The sequence below is a fragment of the Anser anser genome (genome assembly GCF_964211835.1).
Source record: "Anser anser genome assembly, chromosome: Z".
Classification (NCBI taxonomy): Eukaryota; Metazoa; Chordata; class Aves; order Anseriformes; family Anatidae; genus Anser; species Anser anser.
The window spans coordinates 73042211-73054672 of NC_139723.1; the positions used below are offsets into that span (position 1 = coordinate 73042211).

At 42.3% G+C, this 12462-nt stretch overlaps 1 protein-coding gene across 3 annotated transcripts in view; it reads left to right on the forward strand.

Annotated features, from left to right (window-relative positions):
* Positions 1-12462, forward strand: part of PLCXD3 (phosphatidylinositol specific phospholipase C X domain containing 3) — a 91825-nt gene that overhangs the window by 52151 nt on the left and 27212 nt on the right. For all 3 annotated transcript variants that reach the window (XM_083818424.1, XM_083818425.1, XM_083818426.1), the window contains exon 2: positions 2489-3197. In XM_083818424.1, coding sequence (XP_083674550.1) covers positions 2489-3197 — 709 coding nt within the window. The remainder of the gene's footprint in view (positions 1-2488; positions 3198-12462) is intronic.

Genomic DNA, 12462 nt, shown 5'->3' on the forward strand with positions numbered 1-12462 from the left:
ACATTTGCTGTTTTTCTTTCAGTCAGGAGGAACCTTTACATACTTTGGAAGAGCTCAGCTCACATCAGTTCTTTTTGTTGTAAACCAAGTTTAATTAAGCTTTATTTTCTCTTTGTGGAATTTAGTGGGTCCTTCCTGTTCTAGTCACAAAATACGGACTTTCTCAGTGTCCTGTGTCCTCTTCTCTGTACCTTGCACCCACTGTGAAATTTCACCCAATTTTTAGATTCAAACATGTGCATGAAGCCCTTAATTAAGAAAAAAAAAATGTAGCCTATCCTGCTTGTAATGGTCTGTAGCTTCTATCTACGATGTTTCCCCTCTGCCCCCCACCCCATGTTCTGTGTTAGTGATAGCTGGTAGCTGCCAGCTGTCAAGTTTTCCACCTTAGTTTTATGCCCTGAGAACTGTGCTGCCTCTCTTGACTTCAGCAGATTTAAGTAGTGCTTGGCACAGTATACATTGCATATTGGCTGTGGTGGTCAAGCTTAGCTGCCTCTTCTGCAACTGCAGATTCCCAGAGGCTACAGAACTGACAATAAAGGGCAAATGGTTTAATTAATCTTACTACCATTTGGGGCCCACTGCTGCAATCAGTTATTCTTGTTTGTACATATATACCTATTCTGACGTAAATCCTACTGAAATCAAAGGAACGTCAGTGGACAAAGTGAAGAGTTTGCAAGATCCGTCCTTGATAATATCAATAACTACGCTTTGTTTTCAACAGGACTGGATTTACTTTGATTTCTAGATTAGTGCAGGTTACATTGAGCAGAACGTTTAATGTATCTCATTGATTTTTCACTGTTGAAACATAAGTCGCTGCTCTAATCATTTGTTTTACCATTAAAATTCTGTATGCAGATCTGGCCCCTTGGGATATCAGTGTGTAACAAGATAGTCCGTGATCTAATCAGGTGCTGTGAAGAATATGGTATTGCTTCAACACATAGCAGTAGAAAGCTTCATCAAAATGAAAAACTTATCTAATATTAGTAAAATGCAGTTCAAAGAGACAACTGTGGAAAGCAGGGGTGTACAAAATTTTAAGACGTTTCTCAGATTAAACAAAGCAAAATTCAAGCCAGAGTTTAAGATGATTTGTCATGACTCCACTTATTGTTAAAGAAGAAAATTTTACAGCTGTCACTTCAGTTTATAGGGTTTGTTCCAGCTCAGTTAAAATAGCATCGCCATCAGAAATGACTGACTAGCAGGATTTCGCTAATGTGATACGTATTTGTCACAGCATGAGTGCCTTGGAAAGTGATTTTGAAAAGCACCTAAAAAAGCATCAATAGCAGAAGACACGACTTGTTCTCTGAACTCCTTTTGATGCTTGGAGTTGGGTCTCTTGAGTGCTTAGCACTACAGTCCATTTTGGAGATGCGAGTCCTGCTGATCTTGGAGGAGTTCTGCAAGTGGTGTGGCGCAGGCAGAGGAGCAGACCTCCTCTCCTTGCTGTGGTGACTCTGAGCAGCAGCATCCTCCACCGCTGGGACAGTGAGACTGGTCAGACGGTCTGTGTAGATTGGAGAAAGCTGGTAGTAGACAAGGATGATAGCATCTCCTAGGGTGAGCTTATCCCTCCATAAAGCAAGGCAAAGTCCCTTACGGAGAACTATCATGTTTTTGCAGATGTCCAAAGCATTAGCATTATCAGCTTCATTCATGTAAAGACCTAAAGGCTTGTTAAAATAAGTGTGTGGCTTTTTTTTAATGGACATACCTTGACATAAAGAGAATTTTGCAGAGCAAATTGTCTTAGGTATTTTTGTATGCAACTACCTTATGCTGTAGAAAATGGCAACCTCTTTACATAGGTATGTTAAATAGTAGTTCTGTTCTTGTTGAAGGCACACGATGAAGTTGCTGTGTTTTAGCAGAGAAACATAATGCTGTCCTTAGCTCTGTTTCATTTATGTAACAAGGGAAATCAAAGAATTTTAGAGGTATATTTATGAAGGAAAACAACATTTAGTAACCTTACTGATGACCAGATGAGACTTGAAATAAAGGTCAGAAAGGTTACATGTCCTGGCATTTTTCAACTCAAGTAAAAGTGTGTGTTTTTTTCTTCAGTTCTGTAAACTAGACAGTGCACGATTCAGTGTGGAGGGCCAGATTCTCATCTTCTTGTTGGCTCTAGGGATTTGTTACATGTCTGACTTTGCTGGAATTACATCAGGCTTGTTTTGACGTTCCGAGCCCTCTGAGTTAAGTGGGATAAAAGGCGTAAGAGCTAAAAGAGTGAGGGAGAGCCCAGATAAGCTGTAAAGCAGGCACTGCCTTTCAGTCATGTTCCTGTGAAGCTCTGGTGGGTAAATGCTGCCAGGCAAAGGTTGTGTATTGAGAAAAAGGACAGGGGAGGAATTTGTTGTCAGTGCTGGTACAGGTCAGAAAATTACATTCAGTAAAAAAGAATCACTAATGCCTTCTAACATGTAAATCCAATATTGATTATTTTCCTTTGTTGTGTTTTTAGGGTCTCATGACTCCTTTAGCTTCTACATTGATGAAGCCTCTCCGGTTGGGCCTGAACAGCCAGAAACGGTCCAGAATTTTGTGTCTGTTTTTGGGACTGTAGCTAAAAAGCTGATGAGGAAGTGGTTGGCTACACAGACCATGAACTTCACCAGCCAGCTGGGGGCAGGCATTCGGTATTTTGATCTTAGGATTTCCACCAAGCCAAGAGACCCAGACAACGAACTCTACTTTGCTCACGGCTTATTCAGTGCCAAAGTCAAGGAGGGCCTGGAAGAGATCAATGCATTTCTTGCTGACCACCCAAAAGAAGTGGTCTTCTTGGACTTCAATCATTTCTATGGGATGCAGAAATATCATCATGAAAAGCTTGTCCAAATGCTCAAGGACACGTATGGAAACAAAATGTGTCCTGCTATATTTGCCCATGAAGTAAGCCTCCAGTACCTGTGGGAAAAGGAACACCAAGTGCTGGTTTTTTATCACAGCCCAGTGGCTCTCGAGGTACCATTTCTTTGGCCAGGCCAGATGATGCCAGCTCCATGGGCAAACACAACAGATCCGGAAAAACTGATTCAGTTCCTCCAGGCATCAATCACTGAAAGAAGAAAGAAGGGCTCCTTTTTTATTTCTCAAGTAGTGCTGACACCAAAGGCTAGTACAGTGGTGAAAGGGGTTGCTAGTGGTCTCAGAGAAACAATCACAGAAAGGTAAGTTCCTGGTGGGTGACGTCTGCTGACCGTGCTGAATGTGTGTCAGAAATGCTGCTTTTTCTAATTTATTTTCAAGAAACTCCAGCAGATCTGTTTTTACCATGCTACTGTGACTAAGAGTCAGAACTTGGGCATAATCCTAATGTATTTGGTGAAACGTGTTTAAGGAGGAGCTTTTGTATCTCAAAAGAAAATCTGGCACTAACTCATCATGAAATCATATGGATTGGCTTGACGTTCATTTACCTGAAGGCAGATGTTTTGGGTTTTTTTTGAATGTGGTTTGTCACCATAGGCACTGATCATTTTACCTCAGATTTCCTCACTGGCTGTGGACAAATTTGTCTGAACAGAACAGTTCAGTTGCAAGGGAACCATAAAAACCATCTAGTCCCTCTGCCTGACCACTTCAGGGCTAACCAAAAGTTAAAGCATTTTATTGAGGACATTATCCAAATGCCTCTTGAACACTGAGAAGAATGGGGGGTAATGACCACTTCCCTAGGAAGCCTGTTCCAATGTTTGACCACCTTCAGAGTAAAGAATGTCCAGTCTGAACCTCCCCTGGTGCTGCTTTGTGCTGTTCCCTTGTGTCCTGTGATCAGTTCCCAGGGAGCAGAGACTGGCACCTCCCTCTCTGCCTCCCCTCCTCAGGAAGATGCAGAGAGCAATGAGGCCACCTCTGAGCCTCCTTTTCTCCAGACTGGACAACCCAAGTGTCCTCAGCCTCTCCTCACAGGACATGCCTTCCAGCCCTGTTACCAGCTTTGTTTCCCTCCTCTGGAGGGCATGCCTTCAAGTATCTTAATGCCCTTTTTTTACTGTGGAGCTCAGAACTGAATACAATATTTAAGTTTAGGCTGCACTGAGTTTATTTAAGTCTGTTTTGTGCACCAGGCCTCGGGTACTCAGTAAATCATTTTTCTTTCATTTTGGCTTGTTAGCAAAGTCTTGACAGTGCAGAATTTTGCATCCTTTACTATCCTTATACACCTTAAGGATGCATGACTTCTTTCTGCATATGATCATACACTATATCAGCTGTCAAGACACCATTAGGGTGCATTTGCCTTCTAACAGCCCTTTGATTATCATACAGAATTTCTTGAGGAAAGAAACTCTGGAGAGCACTGTAGAGGTTGTGTATTTGGAATGCTGTGTTGGCAGGCCATTGGCTGTTACATTGCAAAACGTCTGTGCAAGACTTGCATTATTTATACTGTTCTGACTTTGATAAATCACAGCCAATTTTCAGCTTAAAGGCATGTATGTGCGACTATGTTCTTGACAACTTGCTAGGAAACCTGAAATTTAATGCTAAAGCACAAGAGCTTTTTTTTTTCCCTTAGAAAAAAGGAATGAAAAAAAAAATACAGACAGGAAAAATATATAACGGGGATGAATGGCCTGCTAATGTTCTGCTATCTGGTTGGAGGTGCCTGTACCAGGAATGTCTGTCTACTGGGAGCACTGTCCTCTTCTCTGTGATGAATGGCACAGTGTCTATGACACTGTGAAGACATCCTGAGAAGAAAACATGCCTCACTTTCGAGAAGGATTGAACTGTTTTCATGACAGCTTTCCCAAGTGACTGTTAACTAGGAAAAACAGGGACACATGTTACCTGAAAAGACAAAGTGGTGACACAAATGGTTTTATAGACAGTTGAATATGATTCACAAATGCTTGTGTGACTGTACTTGCAGGTGTGTGTATATCCTCCATTAATGTTTTTATAGACTCCTTTGGGTTGTGTGTTTCTCTTAGTGGTGAATCTGAAGAACACTTCTTAGAACTGAAATCCCACTTTGCCAGTGGGTTTTACTGTTAAACACTCACCTCATTGTTCAGGGATTTCTTTTCTCTGATAAACATCTTTCTGAGTGTTCTTTAGAACATGAAGTAGCACAATTGAGAAACAACCAGGTTCATCTTAAAACTTGCTGCATTAATGGAATAGCCAGTTAAAAAAACTTTTTTTCCCCTCTGGCTCATAAAGTGCTTCCTTGAAGCTGTTCGAAAAAATAAAAGGTTCAAATGGTTTCTGGATATGTTTGTCTAAGCTCTGAATGATTTGTATTTGAACTCTCAGTATGCTCTTGTCCACAGCAAATTTAGAGATTACAACTAAACCACTTGAAATGTTAGTAAATAATTGGGCAGGAATACCTGGCAGTGTTGGTTTTTTCCAAATTGCAACTGAGATTTTCACGTGAGCCCTAAGTGTGTAATCATATCTGCTTCATGGATACTTTTTTTTTGTCTTTGCATGGCTCTTTTAACCATCGCAAAAGAAATGGACTTTGAAAATCATTTCCAGAGCTGGTATGGAAATTGAAATCCTAGTAGTTGTTTAAAAAAATACATATGATGCGTGAAGACACAGGCTTGAAATATGTGTTAAACTACACAGAAACAGAGCTTGTATATTGAGTTAACTGCTCTGAAAGTAAACATCAAGTGTACTCAAAACTGCTCCTTAATGTGATGATGATCCTGTTAAAAATAAATAGATGAGCAATTAAGGGTGGAATACAACTAGTGGAATTTACAGAATTCTCTCCAATCTCACTGCATTAATAGAACAGTAACTTAAAAGTATGTAATCCATACTAAAGGAGTCAGGGTATATGTTCCAGCTGCACTGTGTTTGCTGCTTTGAACCATCTAATGATTATTCATGGAGACATTATCCTGTCCTTTTCAGAATGAGTACACACGTCAGATCCCATTATTGTGTCCAGGTAGATTGCACATGTGCTATCTGGCAGTTGCTGCAAACACGTATAGATTTTTATACTACTTTCTGCTTTTTAATAAATGTTGACAAAGAGCTTTGCAGCGTGTTGCTTTTGGACACAGTTTTGTAATTGTACCTGGCGAGGTTTTTTTTCCTCACATTGAATTTTGGAACATTGAATTTACGATGTAAATATGGAACAAGGCTGAATTTTCATATATTTTTTTTCCCCTAAATGAAATACTATATTTAAAAAATGTTCCTTTTCAGCATTTTCAAATAAAACCTTTGCTTGCCTGTTTTTTTCCCCCTCATTTTAACAGTGGTCACTGTCACTTACTTATCTACTTAATTCTGAGACCAGAACAAAGTTCGGATCCTTGTGGATACAATAAGACGTATCAGATTTTCATCTCTGAAATTGTTCGCTACTGATGAGATTATTTAAGATTGCAAGAACAATGGTTTGAGAGGGAGGATGTGGTTTCTGTCAGCTGCAGCATCTGTCAGTCCAGGAAAACTGCAAGCAGACACCGTGCAGCGAACCATGCTCCGTTCTGTTGCTTTGCAGCTCATGTCGCATGAAGGAGCACAGTGGAATATTCCTCTGTAGCCAACAAACTGGCCAGGCTGGCAGCTCTTCGGTGTGGCTGCTTGTGGTGTAGGCCCACCTGCTCCAACTGCAGTGTTGCAGTCTCCTGAGGTGGTGTTGCTCGTGCCTTTCCAGATTGTTCCTGACCCTGTTCCCCACTGCACCGTGTCTGAGGTCCTGCACCTGGGCCGGGGCAATCCCAAGCACCGATACAGGCTGGGCAGAGAATGGATTGAGGGCAGCCCTGAGGAGAAGGACCTGGGGGTGTTGGTTGACGAGAAGCTTGGCATGAGCCAGCAGTGTGCACTGGCAGCCCAGAAGGCCAACTGCATCCTGGGCTGCACCAACAGAGGGGTGGGCAGCAGGTGGAGGGAGGGGATGGTGCCCCTCTGCTCTGCCCTTGTGAGGCCCCACCTGCAGTGCTGCATCCAGGGCTGGGGCCCCCAGCACAAGAAGGACATGGATGTATTAGAACGAGTCCAGAGGAGGACCACAAGGATGATCAGAGGGCTGGAGCACCTCTCCTACGGAGACAGGCTGAGGGAGCTGGGGGTGTTCAGCCTGGGGAAGAGAAGGCTCCTGGGGGACCTCACAGCGGCGTGTCAATACCTAAAGGGGGCCTACAGGAGAGCTGGGGAGGGACTCTTTGTCAGGGAGTGTAGTGATAGGACAAAGGGGAATAGCTTTTAAACTAAAAGAGGGTAGATTTAGATTAAATATTTGGAAGGAGGAAGCTCTTTCCTATGAGGGTGGTGAGGCTCAGGTTTCCCAGAGAATCTGTGGATGCCCCATCCCTGGAAGTGCTCAAGACATTGAGAAGCCTGGTCCGGTGGGAGGTGTTCCTGCCCGTGGCAGGGGTGTTGGAATTAGGTGGTTGTTAAGGCCCCTTAACCCAAATCATTCTGTGATTCTGTTTTTTACTGATTAACTTTGCTCATAGGTGTGGCTGCTGTCAGAACATACGATACTCAGTGGGATAATAATTGAAAGAAAAAGAAATGAAAAAGTCATCAAGCTTTCTATCCTGCACAAATACAGGGGGAAAAGTTTTCTCATGAGCTCTCCCCAGAACCACGGATCACCATTACAGAACTTCATTACACAGCTTTTATCTTTGTTACTTGAATAAGGAGACTCACTTGCATGCACGTACGTTACGTTCTTGGATTTGATGAAAACTTGGAGGACTAACAATATGTTTTCAGGCTTAACATTCTGTCATGCACAGTTTACGTGCCAAGAAGTACTCTTTGATTAGCAAACAGTATGTACCAAATGAATTACATTCCCTCTGCTTATTGAATTAACTTCACAGTGAGGGAGCTGCCTTTAGTACATCTGAAAGACAGTTGTGAAACAACCTTTTGATGCGTGTAGAGCTGTTGCTTATATTAATGTAGTTTGCTTTCTGATTTGTAGTGAAATTACTAATTTTATCTCTGACTGGTAAATGACACTGGAGACAAGTATTTTATTCTCTTTGTTGTCTCTGGTTGAATGATACTGAAGAATAACAGATCTTGTTTAGAGAACAGAAGAATCTTGAGATACTTTTAAAGCTTTTGAGGAGTGGAAGATGAACACAGCCTATTGTCCCCCTTGATTTCCAAATTAATCTGTAAGGATAATGTTCCCTACAGCTCACATGTGACTAAATCCTTGCCCACCATGCTAAAGCTTCCCCCTTAGCAACCAAAGCAAAAAAATAAAATAAAATATATATATATATATCCTGCAAAGGGGAACGTTTGAAGTGGAGGCAAAGCATAGGCAGCATTAATAACGGGTGGTAAGTAGGACACAGAAGCTGTCTGGAGAAAAGCCATCTCTGGGTGCAGTCATAAACTAAGCAGGGTCAGATTTAGCTAGCAAATAGGTAGATATTAAAAGAAAAATAATCCCTGAAATTGCAAGAAGTGGGATTTGGGGGACAGCTACAGAGGGTGCATTCCTCCTCCAGGCCATATCTCATCCAGCTTAATTTTTGAGGGTTTCTGTGTTGCTGGGTGAGTGAGAGTTTGTTGTTTTGGATCCACACTTGGTACTGACTGTTGATGTTTTTAAATTATGTAGAAAAACAAATATTGGAAATGGCAACTGTATTTTGCTAATTGCGTGAGTGCACTTCCTCCTTGTAGTCTTGATGTCTGTCGATGTTATGGGCTGCCTGAGAGCAGCAATTTCAAATGAGCTGTTTGGCTTTAGTTCTCAGCAACCCATGGCACAGAGGCTGTGTGAGCTCTTAAACTGCCAGGAGGCAAGAGCAGACCCAGTCCCTCACTAAGCATGCTAGGCCATCATTATGTCATTATTTTTGACTTTGGAGGCAACTCTTCCTCTTTTTTTTTTTTTTTTTCACTTTCCAGAAGGCACAAACTATCATTACTATGGACTTTATCAGTTTGCTGTGCAATGCAGCCAAATCCTTAGTGTTTCTATTCCTCAAATTACTTTTCTAGCCCTTCCTCAGAGAAAGCAGTCTCTAGGTTTGCGCACAGACCAGCATGATGAGACCTTGCTGTCAGCTGAAGCATCTCGCTGCCACATCAATGGTCCTCCACAGTAAAATCTAGAATGGTCCGTGTATATTCATCTGGTTTTACTGACAGATGTTTTAGTGGTATTTCATCACTGGAGCATCGGTGTGCACAAGGATTTTAGTATAATGATCCTTTGGGAGGTGCTGGCTGGTTGTGTCTGATGGGTTTGTCTGGTCACGAACCTGGGATAGTATTAAAATACCACAAAATACAAGAGCACGGGATTTTTAATAACATTATTACATACTAATATAGATCTAAGTGCATATTAGTAGCCTCTGGGATTTAGTCCAGAATGGAAGGTGACATGGTGGTCACCAGCTCGACCACCCACTTAATTGGTGGCTTGGCTTTGGGGTTTTGGGGGATGTTTTTGTTTTTCCTCATAGTCTTTTCCTTGACTTGGCTTGCTTGTAACTTGTTAGGCACCAGAACACCTGTTTGCAGTCCTGGTGTGTGCTGGGTGGCTGCTCATAAAGATATTTTATGTGATGCTATCATCACACTCTCCAAGTACAGTCTGACCCTGTGTATACAGAAAACAGCAAGTGTTTTTCAGCATGTAGAGTAAATGCTCATTCTCCCAGCACTGCTGCTGTGTGCTGTCACTAATATCTACTTGTCTCAAAGACTTCATGCTTCAATCTGCACGGCAGCTCTAGTGAAATTGCAAATGGCTCATTAAGTCAGTTGGGTTTTCTTTGATCTTCCTGACATTACTCAGATAACTACGGAAGTTCTACAACTAATAGATGCTAACAAGTACTGACCCTGGGGGAAAATGCGTTTGCTTGTACAGAGTCTGGGTCTGCCTGTCTGCTTTGTACCTCATGGTGAAGGGAACAGTTCCCTGACAGGTTGGTCCTTCTCTTTGTTTGTAGGGTACAAAATGAGCACAGCGATTTACACAAACAAGCCTTTCCAGGGTTACTCACAAGGAGGCTTTCAAGCTGATAATGAAATTCTGTAATACAAAGACTCTTAATATGAACTGGGGTGAATAAAAGCTCAGCGGGTATAAAAACATTCATGTTTCTGTGTTGTATTAGCACTTGCATACTTCAAAGCACTGCCTTCAAGACTGCGTAAGTAAGTAGAACAATAGGGGCATTGTGGTCACTTCCTAAGCAGAGAACCGGGCAGTTCTTGATGCATTCACGGTATTTTTGGAAGTTTGAGCAGTTCCTTGTATCTGCTGTATGTTTCTGGAGTGGTAGGATGTGGAGGGTGAGTTGTCAAAAACTTCCCATCAGCTCTTAAAATCCTGTTGCACCTGCTGTATCATTCGGGATGCATTAGGGCAATTCTCAGCAAGCTCCAAGGCAATGGAGGAGGGTTTTCGAGGGTAATCTAGAGAGAATGCATCCACACTCTCACTAGAGAAGTCACTTGCTTATCTCCAGCTTCTGCAGTGGCTGTTTCCAGACTTGGGTGGTAGGCTAAGGAACCTTCAGCTGTGGAAACCCCCGGGATCCATTATCTGTCCTGGTTTTATGGACTGTTGTGATAGGGAAGAAGGCAGGGATGGGAGCTAAATAGTCTGAAAGCATGTACTGTCAAGAGAGCAGAGACGCTGATCTCTGGCAGTAACACTAGCGACAGAAGGTACTGGCACTTACATTAAAATGTCTGAACTCTCTTTGAGGTTAGGAGAGGAAGAGTGAAGTGTTTGTCTCACCAGAAAACAGCCGTAAATGAGGAAGATGAGCCTCCCGTCTGAGAAGAAGACTGCCAGACTGGTCTAAGTTTTCTGGAAATTACTCCAAGCCTAAAATTAATTTTATTAAATGCTGACCCATGCTTGCAAACAGCCTTCCCGGACTGAATGAGTAATTAGACATGCAGGATATAGCCAGAGATGTGGCTATATGTGTATTAGCTATATAGCCATATGTGCCACATATATAGCCATATAGCTGTATGTGTTGGTACAAAACGTACAGGGAAGGCAATAAGAGATTGTGGCAATGTGGTGATGCATTGGTACAAATAAAGTGGCTGGAACAGGGGGAGTGGAAAAGGACTTGGCAAATAGGAAAGCCAGCCAGGCAGAAGGTCTTGGTGGTACACCAAGATCCAGAACTTGCATAGGCTAAGCTTGAAAATGTTCATCCTGTTTTTATAAAACTTTTTCTCTAAAACTTTACTCCTAGGCAAAAGCTTCATTATTCTATTCTCTTCCAGGATTAATTTTTTTTTGTGGCTAAGCTACAAAGTTCATGTAATAGGAGATTATAAGAGTATGTCTATAGTTACAATGATAACATTGCACATACTGTCCCAGGCTGTACTGTTGCTTCAACAGAGCGCAAGCTACTATAGTAAAATGTCTCAGTATTTATCTCAGATGCTAAGGAAAATAATAAAAGACATGTCTTTGAGACACTGAATGATCATGCAGTGGGATCTGACCTTTGGCAAGATTTGGATGTTGTAGCTGTTGATCTGAGAGTTTTTGTAACTAAGCAACTGTCATCTGGAAGGTATTAGATCAAAAAATAGTATAAAGGCATGAAGAAGACTGAGTGGTTCAAGTCAGAGTCATGGTGACATGCTGGCACTTTTGCACTGAAATTTTTTGTTTTCTGAGTTGTAGCACAAAGGAGTAGTTACCATCACTCTTTTCATATTGGATATTAAAACTTGCTTAGCTTTATCTTTCAAGTAGTGCCGTCGTGCTCTCAGTTGTACCAACAAGCACTTTTGTGTAGGAAATCAAGAACTGATCCAGATCTTGGGTGATACAGCTCCTTGATTTTGCTGCTGGCCAGTGACGGGGGACAGCCATGGACCTTTATTTCCTCCCTACTTGGATTTACAAACTCTGAAGTCAGAAACTGACTTCTCTCTCCTTTTACAGTGAAAGCAATTGAAATCAGGGCTCCTAGACAATGCTGTAATCCCCCAAAAATCATGCAGGTAGTAGTGTACTTCATTGTTCGAGTACCTGGGAAAGGATCGTTCTAGCCAGTGCATTTGGTACCTTGTTTGCCAAGGTTTGAGCACCAGCAGGACTTTTTTCAAGAGTTAATTCGTTATGGCTTGGCCCCGTATTGCTGCTTGCCAGAACTTCTTGGAAGGAACTGAGGACATGGCAACCTGACTCCCCACTGCCGTTTGCAGAGAGCATGGGGTGAGCATGGTCACCATCAGCTCTTCGGGGGCATTACCCCCTGTGCCAAGGGGCTGGCATCTGCCTCCGCTCAGGATTGCTCCTGTGGCCTCCTTTCCCTGGCCTCCTTTCGCCATTTCCCTGCTTTCCACTCTTTCTGCTTTGTTTTCAATTTCTTCCTCTTGACCATTGCAGGCAGTTGTTCCAGCAAGTTTCATTTCTGCTTCAGTTGCATGGATGGCGATGATTGGGATTTGGACAATTAAGATGAAATAATT